Source organism: Sceloporus undulatus, chromosome 6 (genome assembly GCF_019175285.1).
Source record: "Sceloporus undulatus isolate JIND9_A2432 ecotype Alabama chromosome 6, SceUnd_v1.1, whole genome shotgun sequence".
Taxonomy (NCBI): domain Eukaryota; kingdom Metazoa; phylum Chordata; class Lepidosauria; order Squamata; family Phrynosomatidae; genus Sceloporus; species Sceloporus undulatus.
The window spans coordinates 156001139-156025508 of record NC_056527.1 but is presented as its reverse complement, the minus strand read 5'-3'; the positions used below and the strand labels follow the sequence as shown (position 1 = coordinate 156025508).

The 24370-nt window shown below is 41.7% G+C and overlaps 2 protein-coding genes across 10 annotated transcripts in view; one reads left to right on the top strand and one right to left on the bottom strand.

The window, feature by feature from the left end:
- The window catches only part of PATL2 (PAT1 homolog 2), a 741315-nt gene that overhangs the window by 392757 nt on the left and 324188 nt on the right, over positions 1 to 24370 (bottom strand). The window lies entirely within an intron of this gene.
- The window catches only part of PARP6 (poly(ADP-ribose) polymerase family member 6), a 34206-nt gene that overhangs the window by 1176 nt on the left and 8660 nt on the right, over positions 1 to 24370 (top strand). Inside the window, exons 2-18 of one of the 5 annotated variants that reach the window (XM_042475650.1) lie at positions 1108 to 1185; positions 2377 to 2471; positions 5419 to 5479; positions 6373 to 6463; positions 6710 to 6776; positions 8054 to 8203; positions 9523 to 9673; positions 11608 to 11661; positions 12322 to 12417; positions 13177 to 13269; positions 14159 to 14284; positions 15062 to 15127; positions 15526 to 15593; positions 17832 to 17880; positions 18769 to 18878; positions 21772 to 21844; positions 24064 to 24133. In XM_042475650.1, coding sequence (XP_042331584.1) covers positions 1108 to 1185; positions 2377 to 2471; positions 5419 to 5479; positions 6373 to 6463; positions 6710 to 6776; positions 8054 to 8203; positions 9523 to 9673; positions 11608 to 11661; positions 12322 to 12417; positions 13177 to 13269; positions 14159 to 14284; positions 15062 to 15127; positions 15526 to 15593; positions 17832 to 17880; positions 18769 to 18878; positions 21772 to 21844; positions 24064 to 24133 — 1498 coding nt within the window. Of the gene's footprint in view, positions 1 to 1107; positions 1186 to 2376; positions 2472 to 5418; positions 5480 to 6372; positions 6464 to 6709; positions 6777 to 8053; positions 8204 to 9522; positions 9701 to 11607; positions 11662 to 12321; positions 12418 to 13176; positions 13270 to 14158; positions 14285 to 15061; positions 15128 to 15525; positions 15594 to 17831; positions 17881 to 18765; positions 18879 to 21771; positions 21845 to 24063; positions 24134 to 24370 lie in introns of all 5 variants that reach the window. The other 4 variants (XM_042475649.1, XM_042475648.1, XM_042475647.1 and 1 more) reach the window with 4 other exon arrangements.

Here is a 24370-nt window from a genome sequence, read left to right as displayed (position 1 = left end):
TACAATCCCTAGAATTCCCTGGCATTGAGTCAGGGCAGTTGAAGCGATGTCAAGGTGGATTATTTCTGCAGTGTGTTTTGGCATTGTAACGGTAGCAATAATGCCATGAAAACACTTACTGTATATACAATGGGCTCTAGGTATCTGCTGGGGTTTCAGGAGCCCCCTTTGGTTCCAAAATCTGTGGATGCTCAAGTCCTGTTAAATACACTGGTGTAGTAAAATGGTGTCTCTTATATAAAATGGCAAAATCATTTTGCTCCCTTATAGCTACACCTATGGCTAAGGTTAGTCATCCAGACAGCTCAGATCAGATACAGATCACGGCTGTGATGCTGGGAAACAAAAAGAACCAGTCCATGCTTCAAGATTTTATTTCATGCTCAGTGTGTCGTAATCATAAAGTGCTTGCCAGTACTGAAGCAAAGCAGTAACCATGCTGTGATAATTCAGTGTTTGCGCTCTTCCACATTTCATTCTTCCAGCAAACCTAGAAGTTATCTATTGGACCTGTACAAACAGGCCAAAATAAAGCTGCTTCGGGTCACTTTGGAGGTATGCTGTTTAAATGATGCATGCGTCCTAAGACTGGAGCACAGCTTTGGTGCGGCTTCTGGCCTCTTAGGATGGATGCATCATTTAAACAGTATACCTCCAAAGTGACCCACTGTACTTTAGCAAAATCTGCAGTTCCTGCAAACCTGCAGTCATGTTCCTTTTGTGCATGAATAATGCCATTTTGGCTACATAACAGGGAATGATGATTATATACCATATATACAATGGTATATATGGGCACAGAACAGAGTAACAAGAAGAGTACTCTCTGCCCTGAGGAACTTACAATAAAAATTCAACATAGTGATGGCAACAGGGAAAAGGAAACAGGTGGACTAGAGAATAAATATCTTTTGCCCTGAGGACTAGCAAATTAACCTTTATTTTTTTTTTATTCAAAAAGCAAGGAAGGAAGGAATTTAGCTTGCTGGCTAAGAATCTTGGAATATTGAAGGAAGCATTAGGTTATGGTCAAAGTGTGCAGCCATTGGCCATGTTAGTCTGTGGACCTCCCTGCTGTCCCCGGCTTACACTTGTCTTGTCTTTTAGGACATCAAAGGCCAGTATTGGACTGACGATGATTCCGATGGAGAAAATGAGTCGGAGGAATTCTTATACGGAGTACAGGTAAGGCTCATGGTAGTTCTTTATAAGAAAGCTAGTACAGTTGGCCTTCCATGTTTGCAGCTTTAACTTTTGCAGATTTGATTATTTGCGGTTTTGATTCTAGGAATTTCTAGGTCTTCCAGCGTGACTCTGCCAGAAGTTGTGCTGGAGAATCTAGAAGCTCCTAGAGAAAACACTTCTCTAGGCATTTGCAAGTCCTCCAGCATGATTCTATGATCAACTTCTGGCCAGTGTTGATGACAGAGTTGCACTGGAGGACCTAGAGATTCCTAGAGAGGTGTTCTTTTAGGTAAAAAGAATAGTACTTTTTATTTGCTGTTTTTCCACATTCTGTGCCCAGCGAATGTGGAGGGACCTCTGTAGTAATAAATGCCTTAATTAAAGTAGGTTTCTGTAGAAGTTCCTATGTAACTCTGGTGGAGGTAATAACAGTTTACGTCTTCTTTGACAATCAGTTATGTTCCAATTGCCCTTTCCTGGCCAAAGCTCACCACTCTTTAAAACACAATATAGGAGCTTTTCTGAGCTGAGACTACTAGTTGAGTCGAGGCAGATAGTCCCAGCGAGAGAGTGGAGTCAGGAACCACAGAGTGAAACTACACACTGTGCTTGCTTTGTAGGGATGTTGTTGTTGTGTGCCTTCAAGTCCTTTCCAACATATGGTGACCCTATCATGCAGTTTTTTGTTGCTGAGAGTGTGATGATGTTACCGGCTACCAAACGCAGTAGCGAGAGGGAAACTGATTTCCTAGCAACATTATATTATTGAAAATAACCCCATTTATAATGCTGGGTGATGACTTGCTCTTAAATGAACAGCTAAGTTGTCTTAGCTTCACAAAAGACCGATTCCTGGCAGAGGTGAAAACTGCTAGCACTGGTATGTTGAGATAAGGTTTATTGCTGCACTTGGAGAAGTTGCTTTTTTGGATTGCAACTCCCCGAATCCACCACACTTGGGGAATCATAGTACAAAAACAGATAACTGCCTGAATGTTTGGATTCTCCTCAGAAAGCAAAATAATGGGAAGTGCTATAATAAGCATCTATACTTAAAACTTTAAATCTACACCTTTGGAAAAATCTCTCTTAAAGTTAGCCTAAGACCCATAGTAAATCTTCTGTGAAGGTTCAGCATCTTTCTCTGTCCCTGGAGGTACCATCATCACATTTTTGCATGTATTTCTGTAGGGGACCTGTGCGGCCGACCTGTACCGTCACCCGCAGTTGGATGCGGATATTGAAGCTGTGAAGGAGTTGTACAGTGAGAATTCTGTATCCGTCCGGTGAGTTTTGCTGCCTAGGTTTGTCCAAATTTAGGAATCCCAAATTAAAGCTGGTTCTATTTCAGCTGGACCTTTTCCCACCCTTCTTTGACTGTCGACTACCTCTTTTCCCCTGGAATTTTGAAGAAGGTTCTTTTCATTGCCACTTAAACACTGGGGCTGCATTCACACTGCTGAAATAGTCCAGTTTGACACCACTTTAAGTGCCATGGCTCAATGCTATGGAATTCTGGAATTGTAGTTTGTTGTGGCACCAGAGCTCTCTGGCAGAGAAGGCTAAATGTCTTACAAAACTACACTTCCCAGAATTCCATAGCATTGAGTCAGGGCAGTTAAAGCGGCCTCAAACTGGATTGTTTCTGCAGTGCAGATGCATCCATGTTATTCTGTAAGTATGTAGTGCACCATTTTTTTTTTGTTATGGTGCACTGTATTGTGTTCCTATTTAAGTTATAGTACCTTTTAAAGGGTCTCTGTACCGACAAATTAGCATGGGTAAATTTATGCAAATCTGCAACTTCTTTTATCCTTGTTTGGTGATATCTTTGTCTATCCCTTCCAGCAATGTGTAAGTTGCTACCTAGAGATTTGCTACCTTGGAGTTGGAGGATGTTTGTGCGTTAATGCTTCATTTCCATTTCCACCACAAAGAGGATAATAATAATAATAATAATAATAATAATAAATATAATATACTTATAATATATTTCATCAAAGAGTGCAACATCAAAACATGATCAAGAACAAAACAATAAAACACAACAGTATAATATACCAAAAGTATTAAAGTACTAAAATAATATGTACTAGTGTACTAAAAATTATGAACCAAACATTATGTCTTGGGAGAGAAGGTGAGGGAAATGCTTAATGCTTTGTGGTTCCTCTTTGGTTTCTCCGTATTGTCTTAAGACGCCTGAAAACATGAATTAAAACAAGATGTATGAATTAATTCATTATTAGCCCATCAAGTCACATTTGAGTTTTGGCAACCTTATGAATGACAGACCTACCTTGCAAAAAGAAAAGTTTAAAAAACAATGATAAAGCTACCCTATTAAAACATCAGTGCCTTAAAACAATATAAAATCATTTAAAAAGATGACATGAATATTAAGAAAAAGCACACATACTTCATTAAAGAGACACTTCATTAAACTCTATCATGTGGCCCCATTGATAAAATGTGTTTGTGTGTGTTTTAGAATCGTACACAGTTTTCGTGTGTCTTTTCCAAATGTGTGCAAGCAATCTGACACATTATTTTTTGCTTTCATGGGTTACACTGCAAGCTTGGAAACGACAGTAAGGGCTTTCCAACCACAAATCATTTTTGGCCTGTGTTTTGGTATAAGAAGTTCAGATTGGCCATGTCTGTTAAAAAACAGACAACCAGCAACATTTTTTTGATGGGGAAGGGGGTTTAAATTTCTCACCAACTGCCTGTTACAGACAACCCCAACCCAACAAAACAGGAGGAAGCAAGAACTGCTTTGAAAATGGAGCACTCAAACCATATGTACAATTTAAAGGAATGCCGCCTTGAGTACTCTAACCGGAGGGAAGCCTTGTCTTCTTTGTCTAAGGATAGCAACAATTAAAACACACTGCTCTTTTATTAAAAAGCTTTCAGGAGCTTGATCTGCAAAAGCAGACCCTATACAGGTTGTGTACGTATGTGCGGTTATGTGTGTATTCGTCAGCTTCTATTAGGGTGACCATGTACTTATTTTACAGATGACAATCCCTGTTTGAAGGGCTGTCAGAGGACATCCTTCTCTTTAAAGCATTCTCTCTATGAAGGAATGTCCTTTCCAAATCTTGGTTTAAAAATAAAGAAGCTTAACAAGATCAGAGGTTTTGAAATGACCCCTTCAGTAGTAAGGTCCTATACAACAGGCTGAGCGGCACACAGTGTTCTTCACTCTGGTGAGGTTTGTATGTCTATTTATAACATTTATCCACACAGTTATCACAGTTTGACATCACTTTCACAACCGTGGCTCCATCCTCAGACCTGGGCTCGGTAGGATGGAGCCGTGTTGGTTACAAGTAATATCAACCTGCTTAAAATTGTGTGCTGTGGATAAACCTGTGGCCATATTTTTCTGTACCTTCAAGTTGGCGGATGCTAGTTTTATATGGTCCTCCATTTGTTAATGCATTTTCTCTCTTTTTAAAAGCAATGTGTACATAACCCATTTGGCTGCTAGTGGCCTGGGGTACATTTCCTCTTCCCTTCTTCAGAAGCAAACATTTCTATTAGCAGCAACAAACTTGAATTTAGAGAGAGAAGTCAAAAACAGTTCTCAGGAAGTGCAATGAAGCTGGGACAAATAGGGCTTTGCAATTCCTAGCAGTGGAAGCAAGCTCAAAGTAGGATGACCATTTGTTGCATTTACATTTGTGTAGGCTCTCACTCAATTTGTGCATCCCAGAACCAAGTGTACTTTTCAGCAAGAAGTCTGTACATTTCCAAGGATCCAATTTGATTGTGTATAAAACCAAAGACCCAGAGGGCTAGGGAGTGCGTGAGTCAGAAGATGGTAAATTAACAACAGTGAATTCATATTATTTCTTCTGTGAATTCATATTATTTCCATTAGCAACCCAAATCAGCTCCTTCTTCTGATGAGGCCAATGTTGATCTTTATTTATATCCCACTTTCCCCCAAAACTGGGACTTGAGGTGGCTTCCAAATTAACATGATTACCGTATAGTTTAAAAACAACAACAACCACAACATTAGAATTAAAGTATTAGCAATATTAAAATAATTTTAAACATATACCTTGAAAGAATAAAAAGCAGTTTAAAACAAAACTGTAAAGTATAGTTCTTAAAAGCTCTTCCCTTAAACCCTTTAGTTCTATAGGGATAAAGAAGTCTTTGACTCTTCTTCACAGAGATTTTTTCCCCTTCTAACTCTTCCATTTTCTTCCACAGAGAATATGGGACCATCGATGATGTTGACATTGATTTGCATATCAACATAGGCTTTCTCGATGTAAGTTGCAGGACACATTAGCCCTTGGGTTGTGCAAGGATGGTGTTTGTGCTGAAGAAGGGGCTGTATGGAAGCTTGTGGGCCCACTTTCTCAGATACATCTAAACTTAGAACATGGATTGACAATGATCATCATGCAGGCTACATGTGGCCAGAAGGCTGTTTTTGTATTCACCAGCTCCTCTGTTCCCTTGATGCTGCCCTGACCTCAAAAGGCCAAAAAACCTGTTCCAAAGATATAATTATCAGCTTCTCAAAGCCTCTAGGGACAATTATTTTGCATTGAAACAAGGTGATTTTCATTGAAAGTATAGTTGTATCATTCTTTGTTTTAATACATCCCCAAAATGAAACCCAAAGGGGAGCAGTGTCCAGCTAGTACTGGCTTGAAGTCACCCTCACTTCTTGATTTTCAGGATCAACGCAGCCAATGTTGGATCATAAGGATGTAAAATTGGACCTCAAAAACATATCCACCCCTGAGGTAGAGGTCTGAGATATGCCCAGCTCTGATGAAACATTCTGAAGGTTCATTGTCCTGAATTAGCAGCAGAGAACTCTCACCACTTCCTCTGAATATCCCATGATGAAGTCATTGTGGTGCTTACCACTGTGATGGTTGCATAGTAATAGTTAAGAACATGTAGCTTTGATGGCTGTCCATTCTACCCTAATGTTAAAATCCAACCTCAAATTTGATTTCTCAGAAATTGATACTTTCCACTCTGGTTCTTCTTACACCAGCATGACCCTGACCCAGGAGACTATACTGCCTAAAATATAGTGTCTTACTGGCCTCAATTTCTAGTCCTTATAACAAGTACATCCTCTTCCCTCTTCTTTGGGTCCATGATGCACCTCAATAGCTTATGAAGATCTGGTTGTCATTGCAGGAAGAGGTGGCAACAGCCTGGAAGGTCCTACGGGCCGAACCCATTGTTCTCCGACTGCGGTTCTCCCTTTCCCAGTATCTGGATGGCCCCGGTGAGTAGCACCTTTGCTTGTCAAGAGGAATGAGGAACTGAGGAGGAATTGTGAACGTTCAGATGAAATCAATAATCAAGCCATCCTTCCCTAACCATAAATTCTCTAAATGTGTTGGACTACAAACCCCATTTTCCATGCTGATAGGGATGGACCATCCAACCCATTTTGAAGATTCCAGGTTGGGGAAGGCTGTACTACAGTTTTCTGTAGACACTAACAAATGATTCTTTTCTTGTTTTCCAGAACCATCAATTGAGGTTTTCCAACCATCCAATAAGGAAGGGTTTGGACTGGGCCTACAGCTGAAGAAGTGAGCAAGACCTCATATTTTATTTATTTATTTATTTATTTATTTATTTACGGTATTTATACCCTGCCCTTCAGCCCTAAAGGGCTCTCCGAGCGGCTTACAATTATTATTATTATTTTATAAGATGGTTCCCTGCCCTCAAGCTTACAATCTAAAAAGACACAACACAAAAGGAGAAGGGAATAGTAGTGGGGAGAGGATCAAGTCCAGCAGTTCTTCTCTCCCTCTGAGGTCTGGACCAAGGCAGATGGACTGGAGGAAGGGCTCCGCTTCTTATTATTGTTGTTTAATGAGAGTGGGCAGCCACTATGGGAATGGAGCCCAGTTTTCAACATTGGGACCCAACACTGGCTGAAAATAACAATCAGAAGTTATTTCTGGCTGAGACTTGCAGGTTCAGCAATGAGTCTTCAGGGGATCAGGTTCAAGAAAGATTGGGCAACTGTGGAGCAGGTGGGGGACATTTTCTCCAACATCAACACCGCCTCTAGTTAGGTGGTTCCTTTGCATTTTGGTACACTGAAAGTGATCTTCCAATGCTTCCACACACCATTTGGGCAAATTTTTCAGCTCCTTTTTTGTTTTTTTATTGTGGGGGGAGGTTGTGGTCTCTGATGATGGAGGTAGGAGAAGTAAGCCAGGTATGTTAACAGATGGACTTGTCTTCCTTCTCATTTCCTCTTCCTCAGCTTGGTGAAATTATTGCTAGATGAACTTTTTCTCAGCTTACTGCCCTTTTGTATACTGTTGGATCTGGTGATGGAGATAAAAACACTTCCAAGGCCTTTCCTCACAGCCCTTGAGTATAATCTGTATTGCACAGCTGCAGCAGTTTGATACCACTTTAACTTCTATGACTCCATCCTAGGAAATTCCAGAAGTTTTAGACTGATGAGTGACTTAGAACTCTCTGTTCATAACCACTGGAGTATTCCAAATGCCTCACTAAACTCCAGATATTAGGATTCTGTAGCATGGAGCCATGACAGCTAAACTGTTATCAAACTGCTCTGAAGATGCCAACCACAGATGCAGGTGAAACATCAGGAATAAGCTCTTCTAGAACATGGCCACATAGACTGAAATACCTATAAAAAGCTATGTTGTCAAACTGCTGTAATTGTGTAGTGTAATTGCACTCTTTTCCTCTGCTTTGTGTGGATTCTACCAAATCAGGGGAAAAGTGCAAGAAAAAAGAGAGAAAGACATGAGAACATTTCTATGTCAGCTTCCATGCCATCTTATGCTGCTAATCGTTTTTGCAATCTTTCCAATAGGATCCTGGGCATGTTCACATCCCAGCAATGGAAACATCTCAGCAATGACTTCCTCAAGACCCAGCAAGAAAAACGGCACAGCTGGTTCAAGGCCAGCGGCACTATCAAGAAATTTCGTGCTGGTCTCAGCATCTTTTCGCCCATCCCCAAGTACGGTCGCAGTCTTCCACCTGCTCTCCCTTTTAACAATTCATTCTCCTTGCTCCCTTTACTGCCACATGGAGCCCTAGCTTTAGGGGAAAGGCAAGGCATAAATAAAACAATCGATAAGTTGTGGGCAACTGCTAAGGGAGCAGGGGATCATTTCCTCCTAGATCCTAGCAGATTGTGCTCTCCACCAAAGCAAGCTCAGACACTTCTACATACTTCCTGTCGGTATTTTGAGAATGACTGTAGAGGTACATTTGGGAATTGTACAGATTTCTGGGGTACTTTTGAGTGGAGTATTTGTTACATGTTTTCACACATTTGCAGGAGGTTCTGTGGATTTGGGAAATTTGGGAAATTTCCACTTTGGAATATGGTTTTCTTGTCCAGGAAATGCCTGGAAATCACACCCTTTAAAAAACACACCCAGGTTGGCATTGAGGACTTTGAGAGACTGATAGGGGGCTTCAGGGCCCCCAGAAATGGGACCCAGGGGCTGCATGCCACCGATGGGCTATATTATGCCCACTCTTGTTTACTTGACAGAATCAATCCATCTGGAGTGCAGTCTCTCTATTTCTACTACCTTCCACATTATCAAGCTTGATCATCTTTACAAAGGAATCATGTCTCCTCATGATCTGTCCAAAGTATAATGGTCTCAATTTAGTTATCTTGACTTCCAGGGAGAGTTCAGACTTGATTTGTTCTAGGGCCCATTTGTTGGTCTTTTTGGCTGTCCAGAGAATCTTCAGTACTCTTCTCCCACACATCTCAAATAAGATGCATTTGCAAATGCATCTGAGGAAGCAGGCTGAAGTCTACAAAAGCTCATGCTGCCAATTTCTTTCTTAGTCTCAAACGTGCTACAAGATTTCTCTGTGTACTGATTCTACAGACTAACATGGTGATATCTTTGAATTCTACATATCAAATGAGTTGATTTTCTTCCTATCTGCTTTCGGCACTGCCCAGCTTTCACAACCATATATAAAAATCAGAAATTCTATGGTCTGGATGGTTCTGATTTTGGTTATTAGAGATATGAGTTTACACTTGAGGATTTAATTTAGTTCCTTTCCAAATCTTAGTATTTTGATTTCTTAACTAAAGTCTCCATTTTGATGATTGACTGTACATGTACAGAAGCACAGCTCTCAGGAGAAATGGCTATAGGTTTGCTGCTTTTTCACCATCCTTAGTACTTTCAGCCTGAGATGATTTACTTGCTTTCACTAATGGTAGGGACATCCATTGGTAGGAGACGGAGAGGGAACAGAGTGATCTGTTTTTGAACTAGTGCTCTGTTTTTGTGCCTCCAGGTCTCCCAGCTTCCCAGTCATCCAAGACTCCATGCTGAAGGGCAAACTTGGAGTACCTGAACTGCGGGTTAATCGCCTCATGAACCGCTCCATCTCCTGCACCATGAAGAATCCAAAGGTGGAGGTGTTTGGCTACCCCCCCAGCACCCAGGCAGGTGTCGCCCCATTCAACATCCTGGTGGGTTTCTTCTCTGCCCTCATCCCTTGAGATGGGTTGTTGGTTTTCTCTTGGGGACCTTTAAATGTGCTTCCCTCCTATTACCATGGGTTGGAAATATTCCCTTTTTGGATTACAGCTGCCAGTTTGGACTGGGAGTTACAGTCTAAATAAACAATTTGCCTAAGTTCTGCCCATTTAGCAGTAGGGATCAGAGCTAAGCAATATGCTCAAAACCACATGATGGCACTATTGTTGTATTTTACTACTTTGGATTGAGGATGTAAATCTTCACACACACACACACACACACACAATATTCAAAACTCGTTTATATAACAAACCAACCCCACCTCCCCAAAGCATACAATAGAAAACTCCCTGCAAGTATAAAACCAGCATATCAAGAACAATGTCAGGACAGAATCTTCCTCCTGACATGGTAGCGTTGTAGTCATTGGGACTTTTGATGGTTGTGGGATTGGCATGGCAGCAACAGCCAAATGAAATCTGTTTTGTGCAGTTTGAGAAGGAATAATTCAATAATCGCTATACCATGTAATTTTGGTATATGTATAGGTCAGGTCTAACATAGGACAATCTGTTTTGATTGCTGTTCATTGGAGACCTCTTAGCAACTGCATGTAACCAAGGGGAAATATCCTTTGTTCTAAAGCCTGGACTAGAACTAGCCTCCTTTTTTCTGCCCAGACAACTGGGCAACATTTCCTTCTTTTCATAATCAATTTCTAAATACTCAGGAGGAATACATTCAGCTGACAGTATTGGGAAAGCTATAGTACCTTCTTCCCCCAACATGGTTCCTGGGATTCTTGGACTATGATTCTCATTGGCCCAGTTTACTTGATCACTGGTGAGGAATCACAGGAACTGAAGTCCAAAACATCTGGAGGGCACCAACTATGGGGAGGCTGCGGTGGCAAACATCTTAGGAACACTGCAGAGTGCCTTTGGACAGGTTTTTATTGATTTTATCTGAGGCCTGGTACAGATGAGAAGAAAGGGACGACCAAAAGCAACGATCCGTAGTAAACCGCACGGCCCCAGCAACAATCCGTAGTAAAAAGGAGCTCCAAAATGGAGCTCCTTGCTGCAATGCCACCAAGGCACTATTTCCGCCTTGCAGTATCACAGTTACATCATGCATGCACTGTGCTGTTTGGATGCAGTGTGCGTGTGACATAATCTGTACATGCGCTGTGTGGATGGTGCTGCATAACGATGGTGGTGTCCAACAAACTAGGGCTTGGGAGCGCACAGTACCTTAGCAGAGAAGGTCCTACCCCACATCTTCATATAACATTAGTCTCCTGCTTGTGGAATACAGAGGGAGACTATGGTGACAGATATCAGTGGTGTAAAGCGGTACAGTATTCCTTCAGGTAGCAAGATCCCAAGCCATTTAAAGGTTTAATTGTCACAATCAACCCATGAATTCAGAAGCATATGACTGCTAATGCATTTTCTTTAAAATGAGAGTCATATGGTTCCTTTCAGGTCCTCCTTTCACTTATCTAGTTTCTACATATTGCAGCAGCTGCAGCCTCTATGATACCTTCAGGGGCAGCCCAATGTGAAGTGCATTGTAGTAGTTTAAATGGGCTATTACCAGTTTATGGACTATTGATGAGATTATTTTAGAATACTTTGACAGGTAATAGGGCAAAGGCTTGGGAAAGTTACTTTTTTGGATTATATATGTGTCGATGTGGTCATTCTGGGAAATTATGAGCACAGTAGTTGAAAAAAGAAGCTGTTCCAACCACTCTAACAGAAGGATTTGTGGATAACACAACATATTTTCTCCCAGATGTGTACATGCAAAAAGGAAATATGTCCTTCAAGAGTTGAATGAGCAGGTGCCAAGTAACGTGGTTGGGCTCTCTCCTCTTGTCTGGTCTCTGCAGGTTGGCGGCCACTGCAAAAACATTCCCACTTTGGAATATGGTTTTCTTGTCCAGGTAAGTAAATTTCACTCACCATGTTCCATTTCACCTGAGTACCAATACACTTCAGTTGATCTACAAAATTTTTTGTCTAGCTCAGTTTCTGTTTTGCTATTTTGGAAGAAGGAGCTGGTTGGATGCCACGGACATCTAGCTCAGTATTGTTTCATGGGGGGGGGGAGGTAATGAGGAAGACTTTTCCTATTGCAGGAGACATTCTTTTCTCCTGCAATAGGAGTTTTGGGTAATCTCTTGGGAGATAAGTGTCTCTGTATGCCTGTCATGGATGAAGTCAAAGCCAGCAGTGGGTGGCTCAGGAGCTAACAATGGCTGGAGCTTCCTCATTTCTTTCCTCCTGTCTCCTCCTTTTCTCTCCTCCTCCCTTTCTGTCAGCTCTTCTTTCTTTTTCTGCCATTCTCTTCTCTTCTTTGACTCTCTCTTTTTGTCTAGCTCCTCTTTTCTCTTTCTTTCTCTCTCTCTCACCCAGTTTGCCACCTATCCTGCTCTTCCCAGAATGGAACCTTTCAGAGGGATCTTAAAATCAAGCTATGGTCTGCATGCAATAATGTTGAATCCATTCTGGGTGTAAAGCATGTCTTGCACCACTGAGTTGAGACCTGATTCCCAGAAGGCATAGTTCTTCTTACCCAGGTGTGGTTTTGCCTTTGCACTTAGATTATGAAGTATGCAGAGCAGAGGATTCCTACCCTAAATGAGTACTGTGTGGTGTGTGATGAACAGCACGTCTTCCAGAATGGATCCATGCTAAAGGTATTCTTCCCTTTTGTTCCATCTGTCAGCACAAATGAGTAGAGTCGGGCAGATGTTGGGAAAGCTATTCTTTTTTACTACAGTTCCCAGGGTCTCCAGTTATGATGGTCACTGGCCATGCGAGTTGAGGGATTCTGGTAGCTATTGTCCAAATGAGAAACCCTTCAAGCTAGGCAGCTGGGAAAGGTAGCATTTGGGACAGATTTTTCTGAACTGTTCCTGTACTGAATCTTGAACTGAAGAGTCGTATACAATTGGGAGTCCTTTTACTGGGTGTTTTGCTGGGTGATCTACATAGAATCTGAGTAATTGGGTTACAGGGCTTGGAGGCCTTGACCGCTGCTATTAAAGAATAGGGGAACTAGAGACCATGCTAATGGAACATCAGGCTGAGGTAAGCCATTGTGGAGGTGGTAGGCAATACTGGCAGAGTAATCCTAAAAAGTTTAGCAGAGTAATCTTAAAAAGCTGTCTTATATTGAGTCAGTCCAGTCGCTCATCTAGCTAGTGTTTCCAAGCTATGAATGGCAATAGATCACCATAGCCATAGACAGTAGACTTTGCCTTGCTCATTGAGACCCTTTCATTAAACAGAAGATGATGTGGATTGAACGAAATGTTTTCTGCATGGAGAACAAGTAGTCTTCCCTTGAATTATGGTCTACCTTAGTCTGCTTATGATTCTGCCTCCTGGCATGCAGAGTAGCTTGGACACTTTTCCCTCTATCTCACTAGCCTTGTGGCTCTTTCTTTCTGTAGCCAGCTGTGTGCACTCGGGAGCTGTGCGTCTTCTCTTTCTACACTCTGGGAGTGATGTCTGGTGCTGCAGAAGAGGTGGCCACAGGAGCGGAGGTACAAATGATGGGATGCTTAGCTTGGAGGGGGTAATGTGAAGTAGAACATTTTTCGTGGGAAAAAATCGCAGTCTTTAGTTTTTCCATAGAGGGAAAAATCCAATTTCTTTTTTTATAAAAATTACCCACTGGAGTCAGATTATGCCGATACAGCATTAGGCAGGCTTGGCTGCTTTCCTTGACCACAGAAAAAAGCCACATAGCAAATTCAAGTAGCTCTGAATCAGATTTGCCATTATTGGAAAGTAAAATGAGCCAACATGGTCTAGTGGTTTGAACACTGACTGGACTACAACTCTGGAGACCAGGGTCTGAATCCCTGCTGGGCCATGGAAACTCATTGGGTGAGCTTGGGCAAGTCACACTCTTTCAACCTCAGAAGAAGGCAAAGGCAAACTCCATCTGAACAAATCTTGCCAAGAAAACCCCATGATAGGTTCATCTTAGGGTTGCCATAAGTCAGAAATTATTTGGAGGCACACCTCAACAATGAAAGTGAAGTAAGCAGTTTTCATACCTCAAGTGCAGAGAGTGCTATCTTGTTTTTCACCTCATACACAAAATGTCTTGGGCTAACCCTGACTACATAAGTGTGTATGTGTTTAGAAAGAAGAAGAAGTCCATGGAAATAGGTTTACCTAATAGCTCAGGGGACAATTTATTGAAAACTGAAATTTATTCTTCACAATGTGCCCTTGGAAATCTATCCATTGCTGCACCTGAGTTCTATTGGCCAAGAGGATTTGGTATTCTAATAGAAATGAAATACACAATTTGCTTTGTTTGGACCGTCAGGATGGAGGTGGGACATTAGAAGAAGTATGGGGATGGGAATGTGCCCTTCCAGTCTACAGGTATCACCTTTTTTGGTGGCTTCTCTCTTTCAGGTAGTGGATTTGTTGGTGGCCATGTGCCGTGCGGCCCTGGAGTCTCCACGCAAGAGTATAATCTTTGAGCCTTATCCCTCTGTTGTTGACCCCAGTGACCCAAAGACCCTTGCCTTCAATCCCAAGGTTGGTGTGTGTCAAGAGGTCCAGGAGAGCAAGGACTTCTGAGGCTGGTGGTGGGATTTGTCCAGACCTTGGAAAAGCTATCTTTGTCCAGATCTTGGAAAAGTTATCTGGGACTACTTCTCCCAGACTCACCCAGCCACTATGGCCTCTGGTCATACTACATGGGGGTTCTGGGAGGCATAGTTCATATTTTCCCCCATGTATTGAAATTGCTATCATAATATTAAAAATACAGCCATTTAAATTTACAAAAGATGGTCACAGATTGTGCAAACTAATTTGATCCTCACTGGTTTCTCAACAGAATGAAACCAAGTGCCTATTAATGTTGGCACTGAATTTGTGTACTCTTTCCAGATGTAATTGCTGATAAAATATCTGATTCTATATGTATATTAATTTGCTATCTGATCCAGATTCACTGTGTCAGTTCCATAGAGCTTTACTTCTAGCTGTAGGCATACACTAGTCAGCAGTTAGAAATATTAAGTAGCTGGCTGGCCTTGTCTTTGTCTCTGAGCCACAGCTTGGAAAGTTACTTTTAAAAAGAACATATATAATGACATGCTAAGCCATCCAAAACTGAGCAGTGGTAGGATGCTGCCTGGGAACCAGACTTCTGATGCATGCTGATGTGGCAGGATAATTAAATCCAGAACATATTTTCCATGTGCTCAGATTTTCTCCACAAAGAGACTATGTGGATTCCTGGTAATGGCCCAGTGACTAGTCTGTTTGCGCATCATGCATATCCTCTCTCCTTCTCTTGACACACAGAAAAAAAACTATGAGAGGCTGCAGAAAGCCCTGGACAGTGTCATGTCAATCCGTGAAATGACTCAAGTAGGTACCAACGCATTCATTCTATACTTCTCCCTCTCCTTGTCCCCATCCCACACTCACTTTTTGAACAGCCTGTGAACTTCCCAGGTTTGATGTTCCACATAGCAAGACTGAAACCACCATGAATACCTGTCTGACTTGAGCTGTTATTCCGAGATGCAACATGGAATCTGCCATTAATGCCTCTCTAACTCTAGCCAGCAATAGTGTTATGCTAGAGTGACTAGCATGGGATCTGATCCCATCTTTCCCTCTCGAATCACTGGTCACTAATCACTGATCACCATTCCATCCACTCGTCCCATTAATTCCTTTCAAGTTAATTGTTTTAAAGAGTTCCTAGCTGGTCAAAGTCTCTGCTTGTAATTGTAACTTCTCCTGCTGTTCTTTCTTCTTAGGGTTCCTACCTGGAAATTAAGAAACAAATGGACAAATTGGACCCTCTGGCTCATCCCCTTTTACAATGGTAAGGCAGCAGAAGGTGTGGTCATGCAGAGATGCCTGGGTTTTTTATTTTTGGTGAGGGCATTAAGACAGCAGGAGAAGGCATGAGAACAAAATCACATCCCTTGAAAGTGATGCAGGTATAGAGAGTGGAAAGTATATTGTTGTCCTTAATGGCAGTGATCCTAAGCAAACCCACTTCAAGGTCTAGCCTACAAGACCTTGAATTTAGGCTTTGAAGTTTGGATGGATGCATCTGATATTGAAGTGGTTGGTTATCCTAATCTCCACTCTAAGATTTTGACTCAAGGATAACTATATGCTGGGCCAGGCCTACCATAAGGCACAATGAGGATATTGCCTGAGATGGTAGGCCCAGTCCAGCCCAGAATTATCTTTGAGTCAGAATCATAGTGGAAATTCAGATAACCAAGCACTTCACTATTTGGAGCATCCATTCAAACTGCAAAAGTCAGAAAGCAACTCAAGGTTTTGTGGGGCTTGATTTAAAGTAGGTTTGCTTAGGATCACAGCTACTAGGAACAACAACAGTGAGAGTGCAGCCACCTGGCTTTCCTTTGGGGCCCAACATCTTTTTCCTTCTGCCCCACAACTTGCTCTGACCCATTTCAAGTGCTTGATGCTCCAGGTGCAGAGCTTGGCCAAGTTAATCTTTTGGATTGCAACTCCTAAAACCTTATCACATTATTAAACAAACCCTGCAGGCAAATGAAAAGACATGCATTTCTTTTTTCACCCTCCATATGACATTTGTTCTCGTCAGGTTGTAAAAGCATGGGGGAGCATGATAAAAGCATCATTTTGCCAAATGGATTTTTCTAGCTTGACAGAAGGGACACTTTTACGACCCTCTCCCATGCTTTTACAACCTGAAGAGAATGAAAGTGAACAATGTCATGCGGAGGGAGTCAAATATTTTCATTTGCCTGCCCAATTTGTGTAATAATGCGATAAGGCTCCTAGACTGGAGGATTCTGGGAGTTTTTGTCCAAAGAAGTGACTCTTCTAAGATATGTTCAGGTATGTTGGAGGACACTCTCCCTTCTTTCAGTGCTTATGTAAGTTTAAACTACCAGTCCAGTCAGCTTTTGTACAAGGAATGAAGAGGAGATGTCCTTGTACAGACATACACTTATACCAGTGTTGTAGTACCAAATGTGGGGATTTTTACTTGTCCCACCACTGTGACATCAGAGTTACCATTGTCCCACCATTGAATCAATCAGTTTTATTTACGGTCTTCGACCAAAGTACACCATTGAATAAATGTTGCCACTACAGTCACTATGTGCCTGAACTCAATCGCTCCATTAACATTATTGTAGCATTCCTAGAGATACATGTGTATATTGCCAGGATAATTTAGTAAACAAAGTCCAACATATAATGAAAGATTACTTAGTATACTGAAGTTTATAGTTATAGAATTTCAAGGCCTATTTGTTATCTATACTTATTTAACATCTGACTCTGCATCTCGTAAACTCTTTTCTGATCTCTAAATAATTTAAGCTGAACCTAAATAACTGTCCTAATTGATCTCAAACGCAAGCTACTTCCATTCACAATATTGGACTGTCAAACACAAACTGACCATTAAAAAATCCCATTCAAATGCGCACCATCACTTCCAACATTTCATGCTCTCCCTCCCTCCCGACAGCTCACTTAACCTTTTTCTATAGATTACACATTACATACATACACCACCATAAATTACCTCAATTTTCCTAATAAACACAACAACATTTTTACAAAAATCCAGAACATCACAGTCCTCTTGTCATTTGCCTCAGACAGCAAAATGTCTTGAGCAACCGCTGCCTCCCACACTGTCTAATGCTCCGCAATAAGGCTAATGCTAGGGGCCTCCCTTTCAGGAAGGTTTTGTTTTTTACATAGTTGTCATTGTACCATGAATGTTTCCATGTGTGGTTGGACCAAGAGTCTGCTTCACTGTATCATGTAGTAAGATGCTCTGTCCTATAAGCAAAGACTGATGCCTTCTTGTGTGGACTTCTGATGGGCAGCATGAGCACAGCTTCTCCAGAATGGAATAGAATATGATCTTTATTATGGTCATAGACAAGCACAGATTAAAAAAGGGGGATGCAGAATAAAAGAAGGTAAAAACACAGTTTAAAAACAGTATTTAAAGTATCCTTTCCAATTCCAGTATAGCAAGACAAGATTGGTACTAGCTTCTCCAGTGTTCTGACAGTCTCTATGTTCTCTTCAGGATCATCTCCAGCAACAGGTCTCACATTGTCAAGCTACCTCTCAGCAGGGTAAGTGACCGTTCCTCCCCTTGGTTTACAAAGCCACCCCCCTCAAAAAGAGTGAGATATTCTGAAAAGGAACTATAGCTTTGTGTTGTCACGAGGGCCTGCTCAGCATATTCTTAGATCTGACTCACTATTTTCCTTTCAATGCCCACAAAAGGTCTGAGAGTCTTATTTCGTGAGAAAAGAAAGATGAAATAGTTGAAGAGAGTAGTGACTTTCTCTGCGTCTCTCTGGATGCTGTCAAAGCACTTCCATTACTTTTCTAAGGGAGACAGTCATAAAAGTGTGTCTTTTGGCAAAAGGCAAGTTTTTATGTCTGTCTCTTCTGGGAAGGAGAACGGAACTGCTATGACACCATGCGGAGAGGCATGGAGAAAGATGCTACTCTCCCGCTCAGTTTCAGCTTTCTTCTCTCAGGTGATAAGGCTATAAGTTAAGCCTTATGTGTTGCAAAAAATTTCAAGTAACTTCCTATTTGTAACAATTTACTTCCAAGATTTTGAAATAACAGCCAGGTAAATATTGGTTCAAGTGCAATCAAGAGCTTGGAAAAGTCACTTTTCTGAACTGTAGCTCCCAGAATCACCTGATTGATGCCATCACTGTCCATGCTGCTTGGGGGATTCTGAAAGTTGTAGTCCTGAAAAGTAACTTTTTCAAGCTTTCCTTCAGCACAGAACATCTGGGCAGGAAAATTGTTTTCTTGTCAATGAGACTCTTGTACATAATAATGCTAATAGGGAAAAGGCAGAGAGTTGAAGGTGCATGTGTCAAAACATCCTTGCATGATGGCCCTCTCTTTCCCCCCCTCTTTCTCTTTCTCTCTGCTTTTCTTCCCTCTCTTGTCCCCCACCCTTTCCTTTCATGCGGATCTGTTTCCCTTGGTAGCAGCTGAAATTTATGCACACCTCACACCAGTTCCTCCTGCTGAGCAGCCCTCCTGCCAAGGAGGCACGCTTCCGAACAGCCAAGAAGCTATATGGCAGCACCTTCGCCTTCCAGTAAGTCTGGATGTCCCTTGCTGTTTCTTTGCAAGCAAAAAGCAAGCCCTTCATCCAAATGGTACTTCCTGACTTTTGACCCTTATCAGTACTGGAGCGTTTCAAAACACTCCAGTAGTGACCTTAAAAGTGGGACCTACAAAAATGTTGTAGTATAAAGGCATTCCATACAGTGTTCCAGTCAGCTATGACAAGAACTTGGGAAAATTTCTTTTTTGGACTACTCTCCATGAATGCCCCAGACAGAATAGTCACAGCCACTCTGTAAACTGTAGTCCTCAAAGTAACCTTCCAGGACATTCCATTCCATTTAGAGTATCTTAGTTTACAGATGACAGGGATGTGGTGGCTTAGCAGTTAAGACACCAGTTCTGTTGACTGGATGATCAGAAGTCTGGCAGTTTGAGGCTCAAGTGCTGTATGATGGGATGAGCTCCCATCACTAGTCCCAGCTTCTGCCAACCTAGCAGTTTGAAAGCATGCAAATGCAAGTAGATAGATAGGTACCACTTCTCAGTGGGAAGGTAACAGTGTTTGGTGCAGTCATGCTAGACACATGACCACCAGAGCAGTCCTTGGACAATGCTGGCTTCATCTTAGTAACAAAGATGAGCACCATCCCCTAAAGTTGGTTATGACTAGGCATTCATGTCAAGGGACTACCTTTACCTTTTACCTACTTTACAGATGACAATCCACTATTTGATAAATTCCCAAGGTCCAATCCTCTGTTTGAAAGTGTTACAACTTTGGGGACTTGATGCACTTGGTCCATTCAGGCAATGGTCAAATCAGATTGTGAGATTACCTAGATGGGGGGAAAAAAGGTCACTTGTGTGAAAGAGTAACATACAGATGATCAATTATACTGTATTGAAATATGCATGCAGAATACAAAGAACAAATGCAAAAGGAAGATTACCTATATCTTAGTTGATGGAACACAAATATAGTTGGCCCTTCTTATACACAGATTTTTTATACACGGATTCGAGGATACACGGTTTGAAAAAGTTCCCCAAAAGTATAAATTTCAAATATCAAACCTTGATTTACCATTTTTTATAAGGGACACCATTTTGCTATGTCATTATATTTAATGGGACTTGAGCATTCACGGATTTTGTTATACATGGGTGATCTTGGAACCAAACCCCAGCGTATAACAAGGGCCCACTGTACTCTCAGCCATGGTTGCATCAATTCCCTAAATGCATCAGGGCATTGCTCCACAGGCCTTCTGTTTCTCTGTGCAGAAAGATTACTTCCTTTGCCAGAGAGAGAACAATGGAAAAATATGTGCTTGGTATAGGTTTCCCTGTATGTCCTAAAAATGATCAAGAAAAAAGTAAATAGCCTGGGAATTGATTGCTCTAGTAAAAAAATGGGGAGGGGGTGGTAGAGAAGAGCAATATAAGGAAGACAGTTTTTCTTGGGATAGTTAAAGCCATCCTTATGGGAGGAAAGAGGTAAGTGATAAGCAGATCCAGAACAGCTGCAAGACTATCTAGCGCTCTGTGTTAACTAATCTCTGGGAGAGGCCTACTTTACTAGCTTAATATGCCCACCATACAGAGCTGTACAGGGGTCTGTGCAATGATAATACTATGTAGGATGCTGTGGAGTTCCCATTTGTGACCCTCGTCATTCTTCCAAAGCCAATACCAGGGCAATTGGTATAATTGTTTAAAACATTGTTCAATTTAAAGTCCAGGCCAATTTAAAGATGAAGAACCATTGGAAGGAAGAGCAAGAGCCTTGAAGTTGCTCATGGACAGTGAGCACTTGAAAAAGACGACTGAGCAGGGACACTGCTCTGCCTGTTCTCAACCTTCCTCTGACAGCAGGATTTATTACATTTCTATTTAAATACAATAATAGCTGTTATTTTAAAATGTATATCTGCACATGTAAATTAACACTTACAGATTTTATTCAAAATCTGTTTCCTACCTTGACCTCTTTCAGAGGTGGTGCATTTCCCCAGTGTATTAGAAACCGGAAAGTGATTATTAGAACATGTATTAGTAGCATGAAAAATCAGCTTTATTCTCTCCTTCCTTTTTTCCTACACAGGCCTGGGAAAACATTTTTTGACTACAGAGCCCCAAATCCCAGGCCACATGGCCACTGGGAGTTGTTGTTAAGAAAAGTTGTTATGTAAACTCTGATCCACCCCCCCCTCTCACTTTTATTATTGGAATAAATCCTACATGTTGCAAACATGTGTCTGGATATATCCTTGTTCGGATACCTGTGTCTCAATTTTTATTGTTATTTTTATTTTTGTTTCTGGGAATTTGGATGTTTGGAAGAGAGAGGTGGTTCTAGTGTTGTTGCAAAGTCACAAACACTAGGGTGCTTGCATGTACAAACTTCACACCAAGGATGGGCAACTTTTCTGGATCTTGGGGACATATTTGCCCTCCTCTGGACCTCAGTTGGAAACCACCTCAAAGACCCCATGCTGGGGGAAAATTGGTGTGAAAATTATTATTTGTGTCCCCACCAAACCCCCAGGAATATGTGAATGGCCATCTGAAATGCTATTTCAAGCGGTCCTTTTTTCTAAGTATCCTCTTTTTTGGTAGCCTTCCAGTCTCTTCTGGTGTGATTTTTAAAAAATATCATTTGAAGTCTGAAAAAAGAACCGAGAGAGTGAAATATCCTTTAAGTGGCCAGTCATGGGGATGTGACTGACCATTTTCACACTGAAATTTATTTTGGGTGTGGAAGGGACTTCACTGGTGACACACACAATCCACATTTTGCCCACCTCTGAATTAGGAGATTGGGCACCATTGGTTCTGTGCATGAGTATGTGTGCTCTTGCATACCTTTCTGTGATTGAGAAACATACAGGCAAGCTTGAATGTTTTCTTTCTCCCTGCAGTGGCTCTCATATTGAGAACTGGCACTCCATTCTGCGCAACGGGCTGGTCAATGCATCCTACACTAAATTGCAGGTAAGGGACCCTCCTGATGTCTATATCTGCTATAACCAGATTAGTCTGCAATGACAGAGAGCTTCCTGGGCATCTTTGCAGGACTCTCACTTGCATCTCTTGCTCAGGCAGTATTCAAATACACCAAGCCATTCAGGACTGTCTGAGAACTCATCTTGGTTCTGAACTACAGCCACCTTCCATCCGGCTGTATTTACCCCAATGCTTTTGGTGTTTCACTGTGAGCAAGTGCCAGTATGATGATGCCTAAAGCCTGACAGTGAGTGAGGGGACAGTCCCCAATGTTGTCCCCTCATGTGGAGAGCATCTCCATCTCCCACAGCATAGTTCTTTTGCATTGATTTTTACTTACCACTTTCTGACTGTTCTAGTGGTTCTCAAAAATGACTCATGATAATCAAAGATGGATTCTGTTGATACACTTTTAACACACCTTTCCCCCCAATAGCTTGAAGTGGCTGGCATGGGTCTCCTTGTCCTGTTTTGTCCTCACAAAAATCCATATAGTTATCCTTGAGTCAAAATTTCTTGGCTGAATGAGTGACGATTTGAACCTGGATCTCTGCAGTACTAGTTGGACATTCTAAACATAACACTACACTGTGCAGATGATATTTCTGTTGGGACAATAGATCTGGAAATGCCATGTGCTGTCAGTAGTGCCAAAGAATGGTACTATGTGGCTCCTTTGTTCCACGTAAAGGTGATGGCATCAGAAGAGAGGGACAGGGTGGTGTAATAATGAAACCTTGGTTTGGGGAATTTATCATTAGCCCAAATAGAGGAGTGGTCTCTGTCCTATGTATACAAAGGTTCCCAAGGTAATAACTGGTCAACAGAGACAAGTTTTATGAAAACCGACTACTGTTTATTATTCATACATACATAAAACAAGCATACACTCACACAATCACCCAAGAGCTCAAGAATATAGTAAGTTAGCATTGGATAGATAACAAAAAGCTGGACTAATGCTGATATTCACCTGTTTGGCCTGACGCTCCAAGGTCCAGATTGATGAAGGCTCTGCTGCACAGAAAGGGGAAAAAAAGGGGAGGGATTGGAACTGTATCAGAATCTCAGACAAATGTGGAGTATGCCTGGATTCTAACACAGAACACTAGACAAATGACTTGAGAGATCTTAAATAAGGCAAAATCATGCCTCAGGCGGAGAGTTGTTTACTCTACTTCAAAGCAAAACCAAATATACATATTAAAGATTGCTGGATCTATAGACAGTCTCCAAGGTGAGAATGGTCATGGCCTGGCAAAACATCCTGGGCCATAAATCTGCCCAAAGATGTGAATGACTTTTTCTGTTGGCAACTCCTATTTTGGCCTTTTTGATCTATGTTACAATAGTGTACGTGATGTGCTCGCCTTGCAGTCATGGAGGACTATACGTCATCTATCCCATCAGGCCATTCTGCATAGGGTCATGAGAGAAAGCCATGCACACTTAGGATTTTAAAGCTCCAATGCTGGTAACAGTTCCGCCATGCACACTTAGGATTTTAAGGTTCCAATGCTGGTAACAGTGGGAGAGATATTTTGTCCAGAGCTTGCTTTCTCAGTCATCCAGTTGTTCCTGCAGCCACTACAGCTGTCCCTACTTCTTTAAACAGATGGTCTCACTGGCTCCCATCAAAGCTAAATACAGGGTATTTTTGATCCTTTCTGTTCCCACACTTCATGACTCTATTCCAGCAAATTCTGGGCTAATCCCAGGGTTATGGTTGTAACAGCATAAGTGATTATTACTATTGCAGGTAATATTCAGCACCCCACACAGTCCCCAGGCGCCTGAAGTGTTATAGTTGCTAGCTTTTCTCCTCTCCTCTTTACTTCACAACAACTTTGCAAGGAAGATCAGACTGAGAGAGTGACAACTCAGGGTCACTCATTTAGTATTGTGGCTCAGTGAGGACTAAAACTGGGATCCCCAGAATGGCACATTACAGATGCGCAAAAAGTACGTACATGCTATACTATGGTGTGTCTGAACTGCACAATGTATTTTAAAAGGAGGTACATGGCAGGGAAGTCCATTCAAGAGAGGCAAGCTGGGGAAAAGCTAAAGATTCAGTACAAACTTTAAGGATCAGACAGATAGACCACAGGTTTTAGCCTGTGGCCATGTCTTCCATGGCCTGTACTCTTTTTTTTATTTTTTATTTTTGGTTCGTTTTGTGGCTCACATTGGTGTTTTTCTGCAAGCTGCATGGAGCAGCCTATGGCAAAGGCATCTATTTGAGCCCCATCTCCAGTATTTCCTTTGGATATTCAGGTAAGCGGCTCTCTCTTTGTCCTTCATCTGTCAGTGCACCCTTTGTCCTGCAGACATGCTTGCCTTGCATCCAAGAGCCGCTCCCACCCACCCCTGTCTGTGTTTTTCATCCGGGTGAGCTTTCAACACTCAGTATGGGAAGAAGGACCATCACCTACCTACATATCTATCTATCTATCTATCTATCTATCTATCTATCTATCTATCTATCTATCTATCTATCTATCTATCTATCTA